The 16,573-nt window shown below is 39.9% G+C and overlaps 1 protein-coding gene across 1 annotated transcript in view; it reads left to right on the top strand.

Annotated features, from left to right (window-relative positions):
* The first annotated feature begins 9,196 nt into the window (after positions 1 to 9,196).
* The window catches only part of LDAH (lipid droplet associated hydrolase), a 96,504-nt gene continuing 89,127 nt past the window's right edge, over positions 9,197 to 16,573 (top strand). The window contains exon 1 of the mRNA XM_010707977.2: positions 9,197 to 9,374. Within this exon, the coding sequence (XP_010706279.1) occupies positions 9,221 to 9,374 (154 nt within the window). The 5' untranslated portion in view covers positions 9,197 to 9,220. The remainder of the gene's footprint in view (positions 9,375 to 16,573) is intronic.

Genomic DNA, 16,573 nt, shown 5'->3' with positions numbered 1-16,573 from the left:
ATTGAGTGATTGTGCTTGTTTTATGGAACAAGCTAGCACTGCTTCCAGTATGGCAAAATCTCTTGTTTCTAGAATTGTCAGTCTGTCAGAGCACAGATGCATATGGAGAAGCTTTTCAGCTACTGTAGCGCTTCTCTCTAGACTGATTACTCAGCTGCTGTCCCATCCACCTCGTTAGAATGGTGAACCTCACCACTGCTCTTTGCTAAGGACAATGTGGATTCTAAGACTAAGGTTAGTGCAGATGATCACAGTGTGTTATTGCAGTGACTCAGGAAGAGAAGTAACACTGTTTGATATTTTTTCTTTGTTTATATGTCATCTTCACTGATTCTTCTGCTTTATTTTTTTTGTCTTTTGCTCAGCTGCATAAGGCCTGTTTATTTTCATGCCTCATGGTGCCTTCAGACCTGTTTAGGTTAATAAATGAATCAGAAAGTGCTGCAGAAGATAGGCAGGAGGTGGTAAGCAGCAAACACAAGTAGAGAGGTAATTGCAGAATGGTGCTCAGAGAACAGTAAGTTGGCCTGCTGTAGGTAAGCAGTATTTTGACTTCTTTGTTGTTGCTGGAAAGCAAGAAAAACAGCAATAGCTAGATGCTGAAAATGAAGGTGAGATGAAGCATTGATGCGAAAAGGCATGTAATTTGAAAGAATAAAATGAGAAATAGAAAAAAGTGTTTTGAATTCAAGCTTGTGTTAGAACAGATAAGGCAAAAATATGGAAGAAACATAGTAAAAAGGAGTAACTGTTCCTTTTTACTGTATATAGAAAGATGCATGCTTAACAATACAGGAGGAAGTACAGTACAGGTAGGAAAAGCCAAGTGAAGGTGATAATTGAATGGTGTAGGGTTGTTCTGGTTTGTTGTTTTTTTCGCTTTGTTGTCAACTTCTCCCTAGTATTCATTATGCTCTTTGAGCTCTGCCTGCTTAACAAGAACAAAGAATGTATAGACCTCCTTGAATCTAATAGGTGGTGAAAAAGGAGTTATTTTGACATTAGATGAAGTGGCAGATACCATTTACTTTTTTTTTGCTTGTTGTTAATGCTGCTGAAAGATGAAAGTTTCTTCAAAATCATAATTTTTGGGTGCTCTGGTTTGAAAGAGTGAATAGATTACCATTACTTTAAATTTGTGCTTATTTCTTTGTTGATGTTGACTATTGTCCAGGCTACGTATATGACTTCAGCAACAATCCACTAGAAATGTGGCTTGCGTGAGATGTTTGAATTAGGATAAGAAATGAGAGCTGAGAACTTTATAACTTCCTGAAGGGAGGTAGTGGTGTAGTGGGGGTTGGCCTCTTCTCCCATCTAACAAGAGATAGTGAACGGCCTCCCATGTAACAAGTGAAGTGAACGGCCTCACACTGCACCAGCGGAGATTCAGGTTGAATGTTAGGAAATACTTCTTCTCCATGAGAATGGTCAGGCTGCCCAGGGAGGTGGTGGGGTCACTGTCCCTGGAGGTGTTCAAGAAACATTTAGATGTTGTATTGAGGGACATAGCTTAGTGGGAAATATTGGTGATAGATGGACAGTTGGACTGGGTGATCTTAGAGACTTTTTCCAACCTTGGTGATTCTAGGATTCTGTGATTCTGACGTGCGTACGGTCTCTCCTTCTCTCACCCTCCTCCTTTTAGATTTTTTTTTTATGCACATGCCCTTAATTTTCTCTTTATTTCTTTTGCAGTGTGCGCTGCTATTCCTCTTTTGCTGACTCAGTTACCTTTGAAGGCCCATATCATCTCCTCTGCAACGTAATTTACGTACTTGTTGCATTTTGAACATGCCTTGTTTTAGGTAGTGACGTGTGCTGAAATTTGAATTCCATAGTGTTTCTTTTCAAATAAATGAAATGGATTCTTACAGCTTTGTTCATGAAATGTAACGTTCCTACCTCTAACTTCAGCAAGTAACAGTGCTAAATGGGGGGACTATTTGGTCTACCTAGAAAGGGCATGGCTTTATCTACTTGAGCTCCAGACAAGTATAATGGGCTTTCAGTTGTGGACTGAGAGCAGCCTTGCAGGGAAGGACTGGAGGTGTTGATGGACAAAAAAATGAACGTTAGCTGGTAATATGCGCTTAGAGCCTAGAAAGCCAATGTTATCCTGAGCTGTATCACAGCAGTGTGACCAGCTGGGTGAGGGAGGTGATTGTCCCTCTATGCTCTGCCCTTGTGAGGTTCCATCTGGATTATTACATTCAGGTCTGACGCCTTCAGAAAGAAAGATTTAGAGCTCTTGGAGCAGGTTTACAGGAAGGTCGCAAGGATGGTCAGAGGTCTGGAGCATCTCTCCTTTGAAGGCAGGCTGAGACCTGAGGGCCTTCAGCCTGGCAAAGGCTCTGGGAAGACCTTATAACAGTCTTCCAATACCTAAAAGGGATGTAGACAAAAGCTGGGGTGGGACTGAATTGAGGATTGTAACAATAGGTCAAGGAATAATAGTTTTAAACAAAAAGAGGGGAAATTTAGATTAGCCATTAGGAATAAGTTCTTTACTCAGAGAGAGGTGACACACTGGCACAGGCTGCCCAGAGAAGCTGGGGATGCCCCATCCCTGAGGAGTGTTCAAGAAAAGGTTGGATAGGGACTCTGGGCAACCTGGTCTAGTGGGAGGTGTCTCTGCCTATGGCAGGAGGGTGGAACTGGATGGTCTATAAGGCCCTTTCAACCCAAATTATTCTATGATTCAAGGCCATTGTGAAGGAGTTTCAGCACAAACAAAAACTGAGATCCTTGCCGAAGGGGAAGAGAGACCAAAAATAAAAACTAGTGTGTTATTGCCAGAACTACAATGAAAAGTTGGTTTCCCTTGTCTATTCTATTGAGTGCAGTAGACCAGTAGTTGATGCTTTCAGCTGTGACTATTTTCTTAGAAGTTGTCATTGTGCCTTGGAGTCTTGGAAGTCTTTCATTTGCTGTTTTATACTCTTGAAAACCAACACAAACAGTGCAGTAGCAGTTTTATTACAGTTCATTATTTATGTTAACTAACAAAAACTCCATTTGATTTTTTCTTTTATGTTGTCTTAAGTATGTGATGAACTCTGTTAAACCAAAACTCTCTGTGTGATCTAATGAGTGGTCAGTGTTAAGGTGAGCTTCCCTAATCCTTTTCTCCAGGGTTTTTGACTGCTGTCTTCATAAAATAATTTTGTACCAGAACAATGTAGACATGTATCATTGTGGGATCTAGCAGCATTTTATGATTTCTTAACTTCATACTTCCAGAATTCTCTGAAACTATTCATATTGGTGCAGTCTTTTTGGAACAAGTTTGATGGTGAATGAAGGCAAGAGGTTTTTCTATTGAGGTTGCTCTGTTCATTACATTAATCACTGGTAGACATTTACAGCCGTAGGTCCCCATTTCTGCTTGCAGCTCAACAGAAGCATGTATTCCTGTTTTGAATCCCTAAAATCTGGACCTTTTAAAATGAATTTCAGCCTGAAAGAGGCTAGCATGTCCGTTCTGTCATAAAACTAACAGAATTATACATTAAAATAAAATGCAAAAATATTTCAGTTTCTTCTGCTGATTTCCTTACATAAGACAAGTCAAGATTTGTGACTGATACCACATCAGCTTATAAAGTCTTCGACCCACGCTTTTAATTTTTCCATAAAAAAATCTGACACTTACTGTTTGGCTGTAGTTTGTCCAAACAAATCCTTGATGAGATCTGGGCATCCTCACTCCACCCCCATTCATCATTGCAGGTTTCCTATCACGCAGTGTGTCTGTTCCTTTTGCTGCCAGCTCTTAGCTGTGAGCGTGTTCCTGTCTGCAAATCAAGGAGATTGTGTCAGGTCTGGGTTATTCTGTGCTGGGGATAATGCTGCAGAAATTGTCAGAGCCTTTGTTTCTAGCAGTCAGCAGGAGCAATCGCAACTGTTTCTAGTTACTCTTTTGCACTGTGATACTGAATTCAGCCACAAAACTCACCAACTGGGGTGGCGTTTATTAAAAATAAGAAAATTTGTGGAGTCGATCAATGGAATGCATCTGCTTCCATTCCCTTTGTTTTTAGGGGGCTGACCTAGTTCAGAGACCTTTTCTCTGACATATATAATTTGTTATTGTCACCTATTCATGAAGCCCTCTGCTATCTTTGCTAGAATAATACAAAAATATCCTTTTATCCAGCTGTGTCTGAAAAACTTCCAACAATAGAGATTCCACTATCTCTCAGACTTGTCATCCATTGCTTTCTTAGTGATTAAGTTTTTCATAATGTGAATCTCTGGAGGCACAACTTGTGACTGCTGTTTCTCAGCTTACCGTCTGTCATTGCAAAGAAAAGTTTGGCAGGGCTGTCTTTGTAGGTATCTCTCAAGTAGGTTTAGGCTGATACTGGATTACAACTTAACCTCTTTTTTGCTTCATAGAAAAGTACAACTTCTAGCTGTTAATCCTTGTCCTTTGGACATCCACCGTGTGCCTCAGCACCTTTATCATCTTGTCACCTTGACTTTCTCCAGTCTGTTAATGTCTTGTTTGTAATGAGGAATCCGAAACTGGACACAGTACTCCAGATGCATTCTCTCCAGCACTTGATGAAAAATAATCATGTCCATCCATCAACCAGATGGTTACTCTTGCTATTGCAACATTTATACACTTGGCGTTCGTTTTTCCAAGGCCGCACTGCTGACTCTTGTTCAGCTTATTGTCCTCTTGCCTTTCCTGCAACGCTACTCTTGTGTGCACCCAGCCTGTACTGCTACATTGCAGTATTGAACTGTAGGTGTAGGACTTCCTGTTTGTCATTGGATTTCATGTGGTTCCTGTTAGGCCAAGGTCTGTTTGGAGAGCAACACTGTCTAGAGGCAAAGTAGTCCCTTGTTTTGTTCAGCACACAGCGTCATGAGGGGAGCACAGGGCAGGCACTGATCTCTGTGATGACAGTGACAGGACACCAGGGAATGGCAGATGGGTGATAGGAAAAGGTTCTTCACCAGAGGATGGTTGTACCCTGGCCCAGGCTCCCCAGGGCAGTGGTTACAGCCCCAAACTGCTGGAATTCAAGGAGCAGTTGGACAACGCTCTCAAGCATGGGGTTTGAATTTCAGGTGGTTCTGTGTGGAGCTTGGTGTTGGACTTGATGATCCTTGTGGGTCTCTTTCAAGTGATTCTTGCTCTCCCTCCCAGACTGGTATCATGCACAAACCTGCTGACAAGTTCTTCATAGCACATTATCCAGGTGCTTAATGAAGATGTTGAACAATATTGGCTCAATATTGATTCCTGAGGGATGTTGCTGCTAAGTTTATGTTTTTCTTTGTTGTGTTCTTCTTGTTTAGCTTTGTGTTATTTTTCCCCCCAACAGTACCTTAGAGTCTGCTTGCCTAATCTCCATTTTGCCAATCTGATTATAAGAATACCGTGGGAGGCAGTCTTGCTCAAGGTACGCTAAGCAACATCAAGATTTCTTCCATCAGCCATTGAGTAATTTATCTCTTTGTAGAAGGTAGTGAAGTTATTTGGACAGATTATGCCAAATCCTTTCTGTATTGCTCTCAGTCATGTTTATGTGCTTACAACTCTGGGAGGATTTTCCTTGGTAGCTTGGTGAGATCTGAGGTGAGGCTGACTGACCTGTAGCTCCCTGCATCCTCTGTCTTGAGCAAGTGTTTGATGGTTGCCTTGTAAGTTTTGAGCACTTCTTCAGTCAGTAGCAAAAAGGATAGAGAGTAGACTTGTGGTAATCATGCCAGCTTCCTGGACACCCTGGGGTGTATTTTACGTACTTTTGTGAAGTTGCATATATCAAATCTGCTTTGCTGTACCCTTCTTCTTTACTTTGGTTCCAGCACTGCTCTCTGGGGCTTATTGTTGTCCTTGGGATTACCACTGTCCCTCTCACTTATGTAGCATTCTTCAGAAGAGGTGAAGCAGCCTGTTTGTCCTGTCTGGGCAATTGTGACTGGGCAATTTATAGGTGAAATTTTAAACTGCTTACTCTGGATATGTTATGCAGTGCTAGGACAAGTTCTTTTCATCAAATGGTATCTAAATACAGATTGTAAATGTTGTTACCAAGCGATCTTTCAAGTCCAAGTAATTACAAGTCTAAGTAACACTGTAGGATAGAGTGATTAGTATGCTATGAGAACAACTGCATAAGTAATTAAGAATTGTACGTGCAAAAGAAGGTTATTTTTTGCTTGTAGTGTTTTACTTTGGAGTCAACTGAAATAAGGATGAATGTTGAAGAGTCCTAGCTGTGTGGCAGCTGTATGGCAGCAGCCATCTACTACTGTTCTGAGTATTCTCACCCAGTACAATAGTGGTAGATGGATTCCTGATCAATAGTAAAACACCTGAGTGTACAGATCTGTTTGTAAGTGCCTTTGAGTATGTCAGATGTGTTCAAAGTCTCACGATAGGCTTTGCTGACTAGAGGATTGCTTGCTTCGTCCTAAGGTAGGAAAGTAGTGTGTCCCACAGCTGTTTAGGAGTCAGTCCATGTGTTGCAACGTAGGTTGCTGTATTCTGTAATAGGAGTTTGCTTTCAGATAGATACCCACATCAGTGCTGTGTTAATCTAGGGCTAAAGCACTACCCAGCAAGTCAAAGCCTATGTTTGTTTATTCTAGCAGAAGTTCAAGCCTTATCTGTCTCACTAGATGAGTTGATGGAAAATGCCTTCCTTGTAATATCTTTGCATGTGCGTCTCTTTCTCCAGCTGTGTTCCTTCCCTCCACACTGACTCCCGAAAGTCCAGGCAAATTTGTGGCTGCGAGCTCTTCTTAGCTTGCCCACAGCAACGGCATGAGCTGTGCCCTCTACCAGCTCGCTGAGCTGATAGGAATCTCATCTCGACACCTCTGTCCATTTTGCGTATCTGGAAGTCGACAAGCTCTCTTGCAGTGTTTTTGGAGACAGGCAGTTTGTGCCGAAGATAGATGCCAATAATGGAGATGTTCTTCAGAGCTTCTCTTATGAAGTCAGAGGGGGAACTGTAGGTTTCTGGGCGTGAATCATTTTCTCAGAGTAGTACCATGGAACTATATCCAGTTTTACTTTGTGCTTTTTTTCTTCTTCAGTCTATCTATATTACAAAGCCCATAAAATTCCAAATGAGAAAAAAAAAAATCTCTCAGTTCTTGCACACAGTTAGTACTAGGAAACCTTTTGGGTCTATCTCTGGTGGGCTGTCTTTCAAAAACCTTTAGTGCACAGTCTTACTTTCAGTTACTGCAGTGCTGTGCATAGTAGAAAATTAGAAACTAAGGTTTGTTTAAAAGGAGAACAGAGCTACTGCAGGAGTTGGTGTGAACTTGAAAAGGCAACCACTTCAGTCCAAAATGCATTGCTGATCTTCCTTTTTCTTTATTCATGACTGTATATTGCAGATGCTACTTGTGAGTGAAGAGTTGCCACTTGGATTTTCCTTTGCAGTTGTTTGCTACAATCAGCTCAGAATGAAATTTTACAACTGATTATATTTGTTTTCTTAATTGATTTGTGATTAGAAACTTTGTACAAAGCCTGCTTTTTCTGGGTGAGGCTCCTTGGGTTGTAAAGACTTTAGACAAGGGATGACGAGCTATAAGTTTTACTCTGGTTGTCGATGTAGCTGGGTTTCTCTGTCATGTCTTTCAGTTTTTCGTGATGAAGAGATAAAAAGCAGGAATAGTGCACTGCAAAGTATTTCTTATTATAGTTTGAAAATATTCAATTATTTATGTTCCAGTCACTGTAAGCTAGAGATGGTAATACGGTGAGCAGTGAAGTATTAAAAATGAAATCTCTGGCAGTAACAGAACTCTTCTGGGGTGAAGTAGGTAGGGAGGAGGGGAGACTTCATCCAGAGAATTATGTGCTGTAACAGAAAGTACTAAACAATGCTTCTTCCATCCTTCCAGAAACATTTTCTGTTTGTACTATTCTGTTTTATTTTCAAGGTACTGCATGTTAATTAAGGCACTGTGCATCTTGTCTGCATTGCCTGTTATTTCAGTTGTTTTACTTAAATCTTGTAAAACTGATAAAAACTTGGAAAGTAAAGAAATGTTTCTACCAGTACGTTTGTATTATGTTTTATGTAACTGAGCGTCATTACTTATGGCTTCATTCAGATTTGAGATCTGTAGCACAAAGCAATTTACAGTGACTTTCTGAATCACAGAGTGGCCCAGGTTGGAAGGGACCTGAAGGATCATGAACCTCCAACCCCCCTGCCACATGCAGGGCCACCAACCTCCATATTTAATACCAGACCAGGCTGCCCAGGGCCCCATCCAACCTGGCCTTGAACACCTCCAGGGATGGACGGGGCATCCACAACCTCTCTGGGCAGCTGTTCCAGCACCTCTCCACTCTCATAGTAAAGAACTTCCCCCTGATATCCAACCTAAACCTTCCCTCCTTCAACTTAAAACCATTTCCCCTTGTCCTGCCTGAATGTACTGCCTTCCATCCCACCAGGACACTGGAGGCTTTTGGCTTTAGATTTCCTTTTCCTCGCAGCTGATATGAAACACCAACAGTACAGATATCCATGCTTTGAGTGTCTCTGAGAACGTCATGTTTCAGTATGGTAGTCCAGTAAACATTTTAACATTTCCTAGAGCATTCAGTTCAGTTTATGTGCCTAAGACTTTACAAACTGATAAGAAATAGAATTTGTATCCCTATATTCAGCAGTGAATGGCTTTTTTTCACTAAGCAAAATGAATTGAATGGACAAATTTTATCCTTAGCTAGAAATTTGAAGATTATGTTGTTAGAATAAAGCTATTTTTGTGTAATGCTATTTATTGTTGCATCTTATTTGATCATGTTGTTCAGATTCTTTATCCTCATTCCATGTGCTGATGGATTGCTTCAGTATAAATTACACACTAAATAGTGGCTGCTGAACTTGGAAATAATTTTTTAAACAACTTTGAAGGTGGTGGTACTTTATTAATTTCATGATGAGGGTTATGAAAAAGCATTCAAGATTCTTTTTTATTTTTTTTTTCTTCAAATATGTTTCAGATGAATCTTTTCACTGGATTGTGTGAATAAGAATTCTAAAATTATTTGCCTCTAAGGTAGACTAGACCATTTCCTCATTATATACAGTTCAGGAGCATAGTTTCTTGTTTTTTTCCCAGTTATTCTACGGGAATACGGGAAGTTATGATAGCAAAGAGCCAGCTATGGAAGTATTTGCCAATTTGTTATAACAGTGTCTTGTTCTGTCTAACAGCAAACATGAGATCAGTGTCAGAAGAGCCAGTCCCATTACACGAAGAATTTATCTACTGTTGTGGAGCTGCTACCCATGTTTTAAAGTGTGGGCCCTGGAAAGACCTCTCAAAGGATGAAAGTAAAAATCTACCCAGGCTCTTGTTCATGATTATTCCTGGTAAGTGTCTTTTTGTTCATTTTAAGTTTGGAAATGTGATGAATTGGAATAGGCACACTCAATTTCAGTATCAAAAATGTTCCGGGATAAATCTGGCACATAAGTGGCTAAAAATCAGTGGTATTGCAATGGTGAAATTTCTTTTTTGGATTTGAATTAGTACTGTTATCTGTAATCTCAACAAGAAGTTACCTGTACTTCTGTTTAAGATAAAACTGAGTAAGTGGAATGTCTCATTTATACTGTGGTGGTTGTTGCAGCAGCATATATTTTAATTGCACTCTATTTATTTATTGTATGTGAAAGTGGTGTTGCGATGTCAGCCTTGTGCAAGCTGTTGTTTGAATGTACTCTGCAGTTCATTGGCCAATGTGTAGGCTGCTCTTTGCTTCATGGTGAGATGGTGACCGGATCCCATTTTTCAGTCTTTACAAGGTTTTGGAAGCACCACAGAATATTTTGTTACTTTCTTCAGACACAATGATTTTATGTCTTTGCCTCCTGGAGTTTACTAGGAGCATAACTTTTCACACAATCATGATGAAGTTTAAACTCTTTTTGCAACTGAAAAGAAGAAATAAGGCTCCAATGAGTTCATCACTGCTGCTTTATGGGAACAGCTTTTTAAGCCAGATGCTATGCAGAGTAACTTTTTTTCTTATAACGGTCGTCTGTTTGGATCCAAATATATGAAACAGTTTTCCAGAGGTTTAAGTTATGAAGACAGGCTGAGGGAACTGGGCTTGTTCAGCCTGGAGAAGAGAAGGCTGCAGTGTGACCTCATTGTAGTCTTTCAGTACCTAAACGGAGCCTACAAACAGGAGGGGAGCCAACTCTCTGAAAGGGTAGATAATGGCAGGACAAAGGGAAATGGTTTTAAGTTGAAGGAGGGAAGATTTAGGTTGGATGTCAGGGGGAAGTTCTTTACTATGAGAGTGGTGAGGTGCTGGAACAGGCTGCCCAGAAAGGTTGTGGATGCCCCATCCTTGGAGGTGTTCAAGGCCAGGTTGGATGGGGCCCTGAGCAGCCTGGTCTGGTATTAAATGTGGAGGTTGGTGGCCCTGCCTGTGGCAGGGGGGTTGGAGGTTCATGATCCTTGAGGTCCCTTCCAACCCTGGCCATTCTGTAATTCTATGAAGTATGAGTTAATGCTTTTTGACTGTTGATTTCTTACAGTTAAGGCATTTCTGGAAGGCCTTAAATGAACAGATAAGTTTCCTTTTCCCTCAGGTTCTGGCCTTGGTTTGTCTTCAAGTTATTTTGCTTGAAGTGCACCAGGACATGCAGACCTCATAGATTCTATGTTTATCATAGAAAACTTGTTTACAAGAAAATGGGGTAGCAAGGCTACATGAGTCTTCCTTCCTGCAATATACTTCTATGGGTATGTAGCATTTCATATTAACTAGGTAGATGATCAGAGATAAACATCACAAGAATATTCAATGCACTTCTGTAGCGATCTGCAAACTTGCGAGCAGCTCGTGTATGTTTTTGCTCTAATTTCAGAACTGTGTTGGTAACACTGGGAGTTCTTTCACTGAGAGAACAATTAAAAAATAATGCAGCAACAAGTGCTACGAAGCTGCAAAGGGGCTAGATTAGAAATAATTGATGATGAAGGAGTCTTCTGGTAGCCTAGCCAGCCATTAGAGTACCTAGCTCCTCAGCTTTTCCTCCTACTCCCTTGGCCTCAGTTGCTGTGAAATGCCATGTGTTATGTCAAGAGAAGGGGATCCTTTTTGCTAGCACAGATGGGAAAGAAGAAAGACAAAGAACTCTTCACAAGCAGAACCTTAAAGATGAGTGGCAGTGTTGTGTATACTGTTTCGTTTATGGTGCTCCTCTTTTCTAACAATTGTAAAATAAGCAAAAAGCAACTAAGGCTTTTTTTTTATTCCATTATAAAGCTTATTTTGCTAGATTTACAGTAAATACTTATCTTCGGATAATAACAATATTTTTTAGGTAACCACTTCAGTCTTTGCATCTTAAGCTGACACCGAAGTTGTGTTTGAGTAGCAAATATTGATATTCAGGAACTCAAGGATGTGTGTATGTAGAAGTGCTAAAAACAATTCCAAGAATAATCATTTAACGAATATTATGTTTTGAAAGGCAAGTCTTTAAATGTTTAAGAATCACACAATGATTTTAATTCGCTCTTTAATCATGATTGTGTGTTTTTTCAAGATGCTGCTCAGCCCTTGCTACCAGTTCTTGGAAATCCTGTCTGTTTTTCACTTATTTCTGCTTTGATTTATATTGCTACACCAGTCACTTCCCTTAAACTTTCCTCCAGGTTTCCTATTGCCCTCCTTTTGCTACTGAACAGACTGTATTTTGTTTCTGATTAATTTATTGTGTCTGGGTGTTGCTGGGGTAATGCCTCACTGAAGAGCTAAAAGCTTCTCTTCTAAAAAGAAGACATTTCTACATCCAGGAGCTGGCATTAAGAAACCAAACCAAACAAACCCCTCCAAATACTGTGAGATGCGTTTAAAAACTGATTTTTGACAGCGCTGCTACAACATCTGAAATGCCTAAAGCTTTCCATTTTAACTGCGTACTTTCTTTACTGAATTTTTAAAGGGAAATTTATATTAATGGCTTATGATTGTCTGTTCTTCACTCCCATATCCGTACCTGCCACCTGCAGTTCATTTTGGAATATGATGAGTCAGGGAAGAGTTTGTTTCTGTTTCCAGAGATTATCTTGATGTTCCTGAACATCAATGAGGGCGAAAAACTCAAAAAGCCATCAAAGTAAGCAGAACATTTCCATTGACTTCTAACTTGTTTGTTAATACAAAAGAGATTCTGTGTTGAACATTATGCCAAGATACCAATATTGTTTTGAATGGTACTTCTTTAACTAATGGTGAAGAGTGGAGAGGAGGAGGCTCAGAGGAGACCTCACTGCACTCTACTTCCTGAAGGGAGGTTGTGATGAGGAGGAGTTTGGCTTCTTCTCCCAGGCAACAAACAGGACCCAAAGCAATGGCCACAAGTTGTACCAGAAAAGGTTTAGTTTAGACTTAAGGAAGGACTTTTTCTCTCAGAGAGTGATCAGGCACTGGAACGGCTGCCCAGGGAGGTGGTGGAGTCGCCATCCCTGGCAGTGTTCAAGGGGCATCTGGATGAGGAGCTATGAGATGTGGTTTAGTAGCTTGTGGTAGCAATGGTAATGGGAGGACGGTTGGACTTAGATGATCTTGTAGGTCCTTTCCAACCTTGTGATTCTATGACTCTATAATGAGAGTGCTGTTAAACTTCTGTGTCTTCGTTTTCCTGCTGTTTCCCTAGCTGCAGTTTGTTAAAGGTCCTACTTCTATCATTCCCTAGGATACTGTAGGAGTTCTAGGGCAGACTCTTGTATGTTTGTTTGATTCCTCTTCCTGATCAGAAAAGCAGAATAGGACTGCCAGTGATACATTATGGGAAAGTTTTAAGGAAAACCTTATATTGTTGCACAGAATCAATGGGAACAATGTTGCCCTCTTCTTTACCTTTATTTTCTAGTAAAATGTAAATACTAGGTTTTCAATTCTTCTGAATAGAATGGTGTCTTGTTCTTTTTCCCCTCTCTTTGTATCTTTGCTGTCCTGTAAAAGTAGTGTGTTATTTACTGGCTCTCTTTAGGGAAGAAGCCATATCATATCTGATGTACCTCATCTGTAAATGTGCAGTTCATCTAGTAATATACTATTTTGGTTGATATTTAATTCAGAAACTGGGTCAAGAGAAATGGCTATTTTAAGGCATATTTGTCTTGAATGACTTGGTTTTTACTCTGTTTTTACATGTATTGCCATGAGATGATTGCTAAGACACTTATGGTTACAATGCCACAGCTCCTCATTGGAAGAACAAACAAAAATTCCCTTTTACCTTGGCATTGTACTGAGGGCAAAACTACAGTGATGTTATCTTCATTTTGGACACCCAAATTTGGCAGTCAGTCCAGTCACCCAAGTTCCCTGCTGCAAGTGCCATGGGGCTGGCTAGGAGCTAACATCACATAGTGCCATTTTGCTTCTCATAGATCAGATGTTTGGTGGTGGTGTTTTTTTTTTCTGTTCTGTTACATACTTTATTTTTGGCCTTCAAGGACATTTATCTGCCTACACAAAAAGCACAGCTCAAGGGGAGATCTGGACACTTGGGCCATCTGGCAGCATATTCATATACCTAACAGTTAGGAGTAGATAGCATTCTCCTCATTTTTGGAGTATGAAATGCAGAACCCTTTAGGAATCCACAATTTTCACACTTGAAAGGCAAGTATTCCTGATTCAGATTCCTTATGAAATGAAACAATGAAGGACAGAAAGGGACAACTGATATGGGTCAGTGAAAGAGACACCCAACCAAGGACAATTCTCACTCAAAAAGCAAATTGCATGCAGCCAGCAGTGGTTGAGCATGCTTGGTCCTACTGTATGTGGTGCATTGCTCTGCATGTTCAGCTGATCTGGTACATGCTTTTCCATTTTAAATGAAACCCATGCATATGATTCCCATATCAAAGCAGGACTTGGAGGGAGAGGAAGAGAAGAATGATGAAATCCTCAACTTCTGACAGAATCTTATCACAAGATGCTTGCGAGTAACCCTTATGTGCTTATTCTTGGTAGTTGGATTTCTCTGTGATGTGGAGGATTCCTTTCTGCCCTGACTTCTTTCTTGAAAAAACTCAGGGGAGCCGATTCCACAACATTTTCATACTCTGAAATCAATGGAAAATTTCCCACTGGATTGAATTTAACTGTGCTTGAAGCAGTTAAAACGCACGATGGTCAGTGGAGTTCAGTCTCATGCCACAACAGAGCAGAGCTTTTATATACAGTGGTCTGTGTATACTTAAATGACTGACACGTTGAAATGTTTAATGTACACTTTGTTGTTTTGTAACCTGTTTCCTTGTGTAAGTAAAATGTATTTTTTGAAGTAATTACTGTGCAAAATGTCCAACTTGTTCTCTTGTCCTCAGTCCAGAATACATGTGTACTTGTTTACTGTTCTTAATATGATTTTTTTTTTCTATTAAAATAATTAAATTTGCCCACGAGAGTAAAATTAAATGTATACAGTTGAAGGATCAGGTCCCTGGTTTTCTGGAAATGTAGGCGTTATGGGAAAGACAGGAATTACTTTTTTTCCTCTTGTGTCATAAAGGTCTGTTTTTTCCTTTTGCAGTGTTTGTTTAGTGTAAAATTAGCAATGAGGTATAAAATCTACTACAGCAATATTTAATGTTGCTTGGGTTCGTTGGAAACCAGGATCCACAGAGTGTAATGGAATATTTTTCTTACTGTTTTAAGTGTCTATTTATGTCTGTGTATTTATAAAACATTGAATTTTGCAAATAAATACAGTACACATTTTAAAACCACTGTGCTGTTAGACCTGTCTTCACAAAGTTGTTCTTGCATTTCATTGCTGGAGTGCATTGTAATACCTTCTTTCCAGACAGCAATGGTCATAAAAATGATGATGTAATCTAGGCAACTTTGTTATTTGCAGACCTGTACTCAGAAAAACTTGCTTTATGGTTGATAATGCATAATGTAAATAACATTTGTTTTCTTCTGATAAAGAATACTACGTAAATTTCATTCATTAATATACAAAAACCTCAGAATTTATTTGGCACACACACAGGCTATTCCCTCTGCTTGCCAAGTTTCTCGATCTACTTGCTTGCAATCTCATTGCTGCTGGGTTATTGGATCATCATTGTTTTACCAACAGAAGCAATGACTTCGTGGTGTTTAAGTCCTTACAGGCTTTAAACAGAGGCTTTAAACAGATGCTTACTTAACAGTATAAGGATTTGATCTTCTGATCTAATCCTCCAAGTCAAGCATTGTTTTTGTTTTTCTGCATAACAGATGGTTGGATTTTGATCTTCTCTTTGGAGTAACTGCATGACTGACTTCCCCATCACCATTGTCACTTGAAGACTACTTAACTATTTTTCAGTAGTGAAAATAGTACAAACAATCTTTGTGGATTATGACAAGTCTCTAACGGGTTCTGCCTTGAAGTGAAGCTTCCTCTTACAGTCTTTGAAGTTCTATTTTTGACTGTGCTGCAAGGACTCTGAAAAGCTTTCAGTACTTTATCTGGCTTTGTCTTCACCTCTCCTCATTTAGTATTTAAAAATCATCTTTCAACATTTGCCAAGAAAAGTTTATTAAATAGCACTGTGCAATAGTAATTTGCATTAGAACTTATTGTATTGCTCTGAGGCTTTATTCTGTTGTATTTTGTGGAGGGTTTTTACTTTTTCTTACTTTGGTTGATTGGTTTGGGTTCTTTTGCTACCAGTAAAACAGCTTTTGTAGGGTTGTTAATTGTTCCCTTTGCTGAGCAATCACTGCAATGAATAGTTTTTCAGAGGTCTACAGAAGGAGCTACTGCTACCACCGAGACCACAGCTTTGCTCATCAATGAAAATTATTTCATGACTCTACAAACCATGTAAGATGTGTTTACTCCAGTTCAGTTGGATCTTAGGGTATGCTTTAATTTAAACAAAATCCATGGGTTTAAATGGATTTGTTGGTGTTGTAACCATTTCTCAGCAAGAACTGCCTGAAATGTAGTAAGGACTCCCAGCAGCAGCTGATTTGGATGCATGGTATGCAGCTTCTGACAACCTTGGGCAGAATGTAATTCAGAATCCTTAGTACTTAATGTGTGATGAAACCAGTGAAAAGAAAGAACTGTTAGTGAAGTGAAATCAGATTTTGGAGTAGAGATCACAGTCTAGGAAAGTTCTTCCATCCTCTCAGACAGCAAGTACTTCTTAAGTCAGCAGTCAGTATACCCAGGGCACAGTAGTGGTCACAATTTGTCTTGAAAATACAACTGGAGGGAAGGGGAATGCTACTGGCAATGAAAAAAAAAAACAAACAGATCAAGAGAGAAGATGACTCTTTACCTCTTGGCTCAGGGCACTTCTAGGTTCTGGCACCTGTTCTGGTGCTGCATACGCAGTCACTGAAGAAGCTCCAGCAATACAACAAAATCAAGTAGCTGTTCTATCTGCATTAAGCAGTGAGATTTATTTATGTATTTATTTAGGATTGAATACTACCAAGGCATCAACAGTAGACATGTCTGCCCAGCCTCACCTTTTTCCTCTGTGGTTTTGGCACTAACAAGCTGGCTGTGAGAGTAAGATTGGATTT

This window comes from Meleagris gallopavo, chromosome 2 (genome assembly GCF_000146605.3).
Source record: "Meleagris gallopavo isolate NT-WF06-2002-E0010 breed Aviagen turkey brand Nicholas breeding stock chromosome 2, Turkey_5.1, whole genome shotgun sequence".
NCBI lineage: Eukaryota > Metazoa > Chordata > Aves > Galliformes > Phasianidae > Meleagris > Meleagris gallopavo.
The sequence above is the reverse complement of the archived record's forward strand: the minus strand, read 5'-3'. Positions and strand labels throughout refer to the sequence as shown.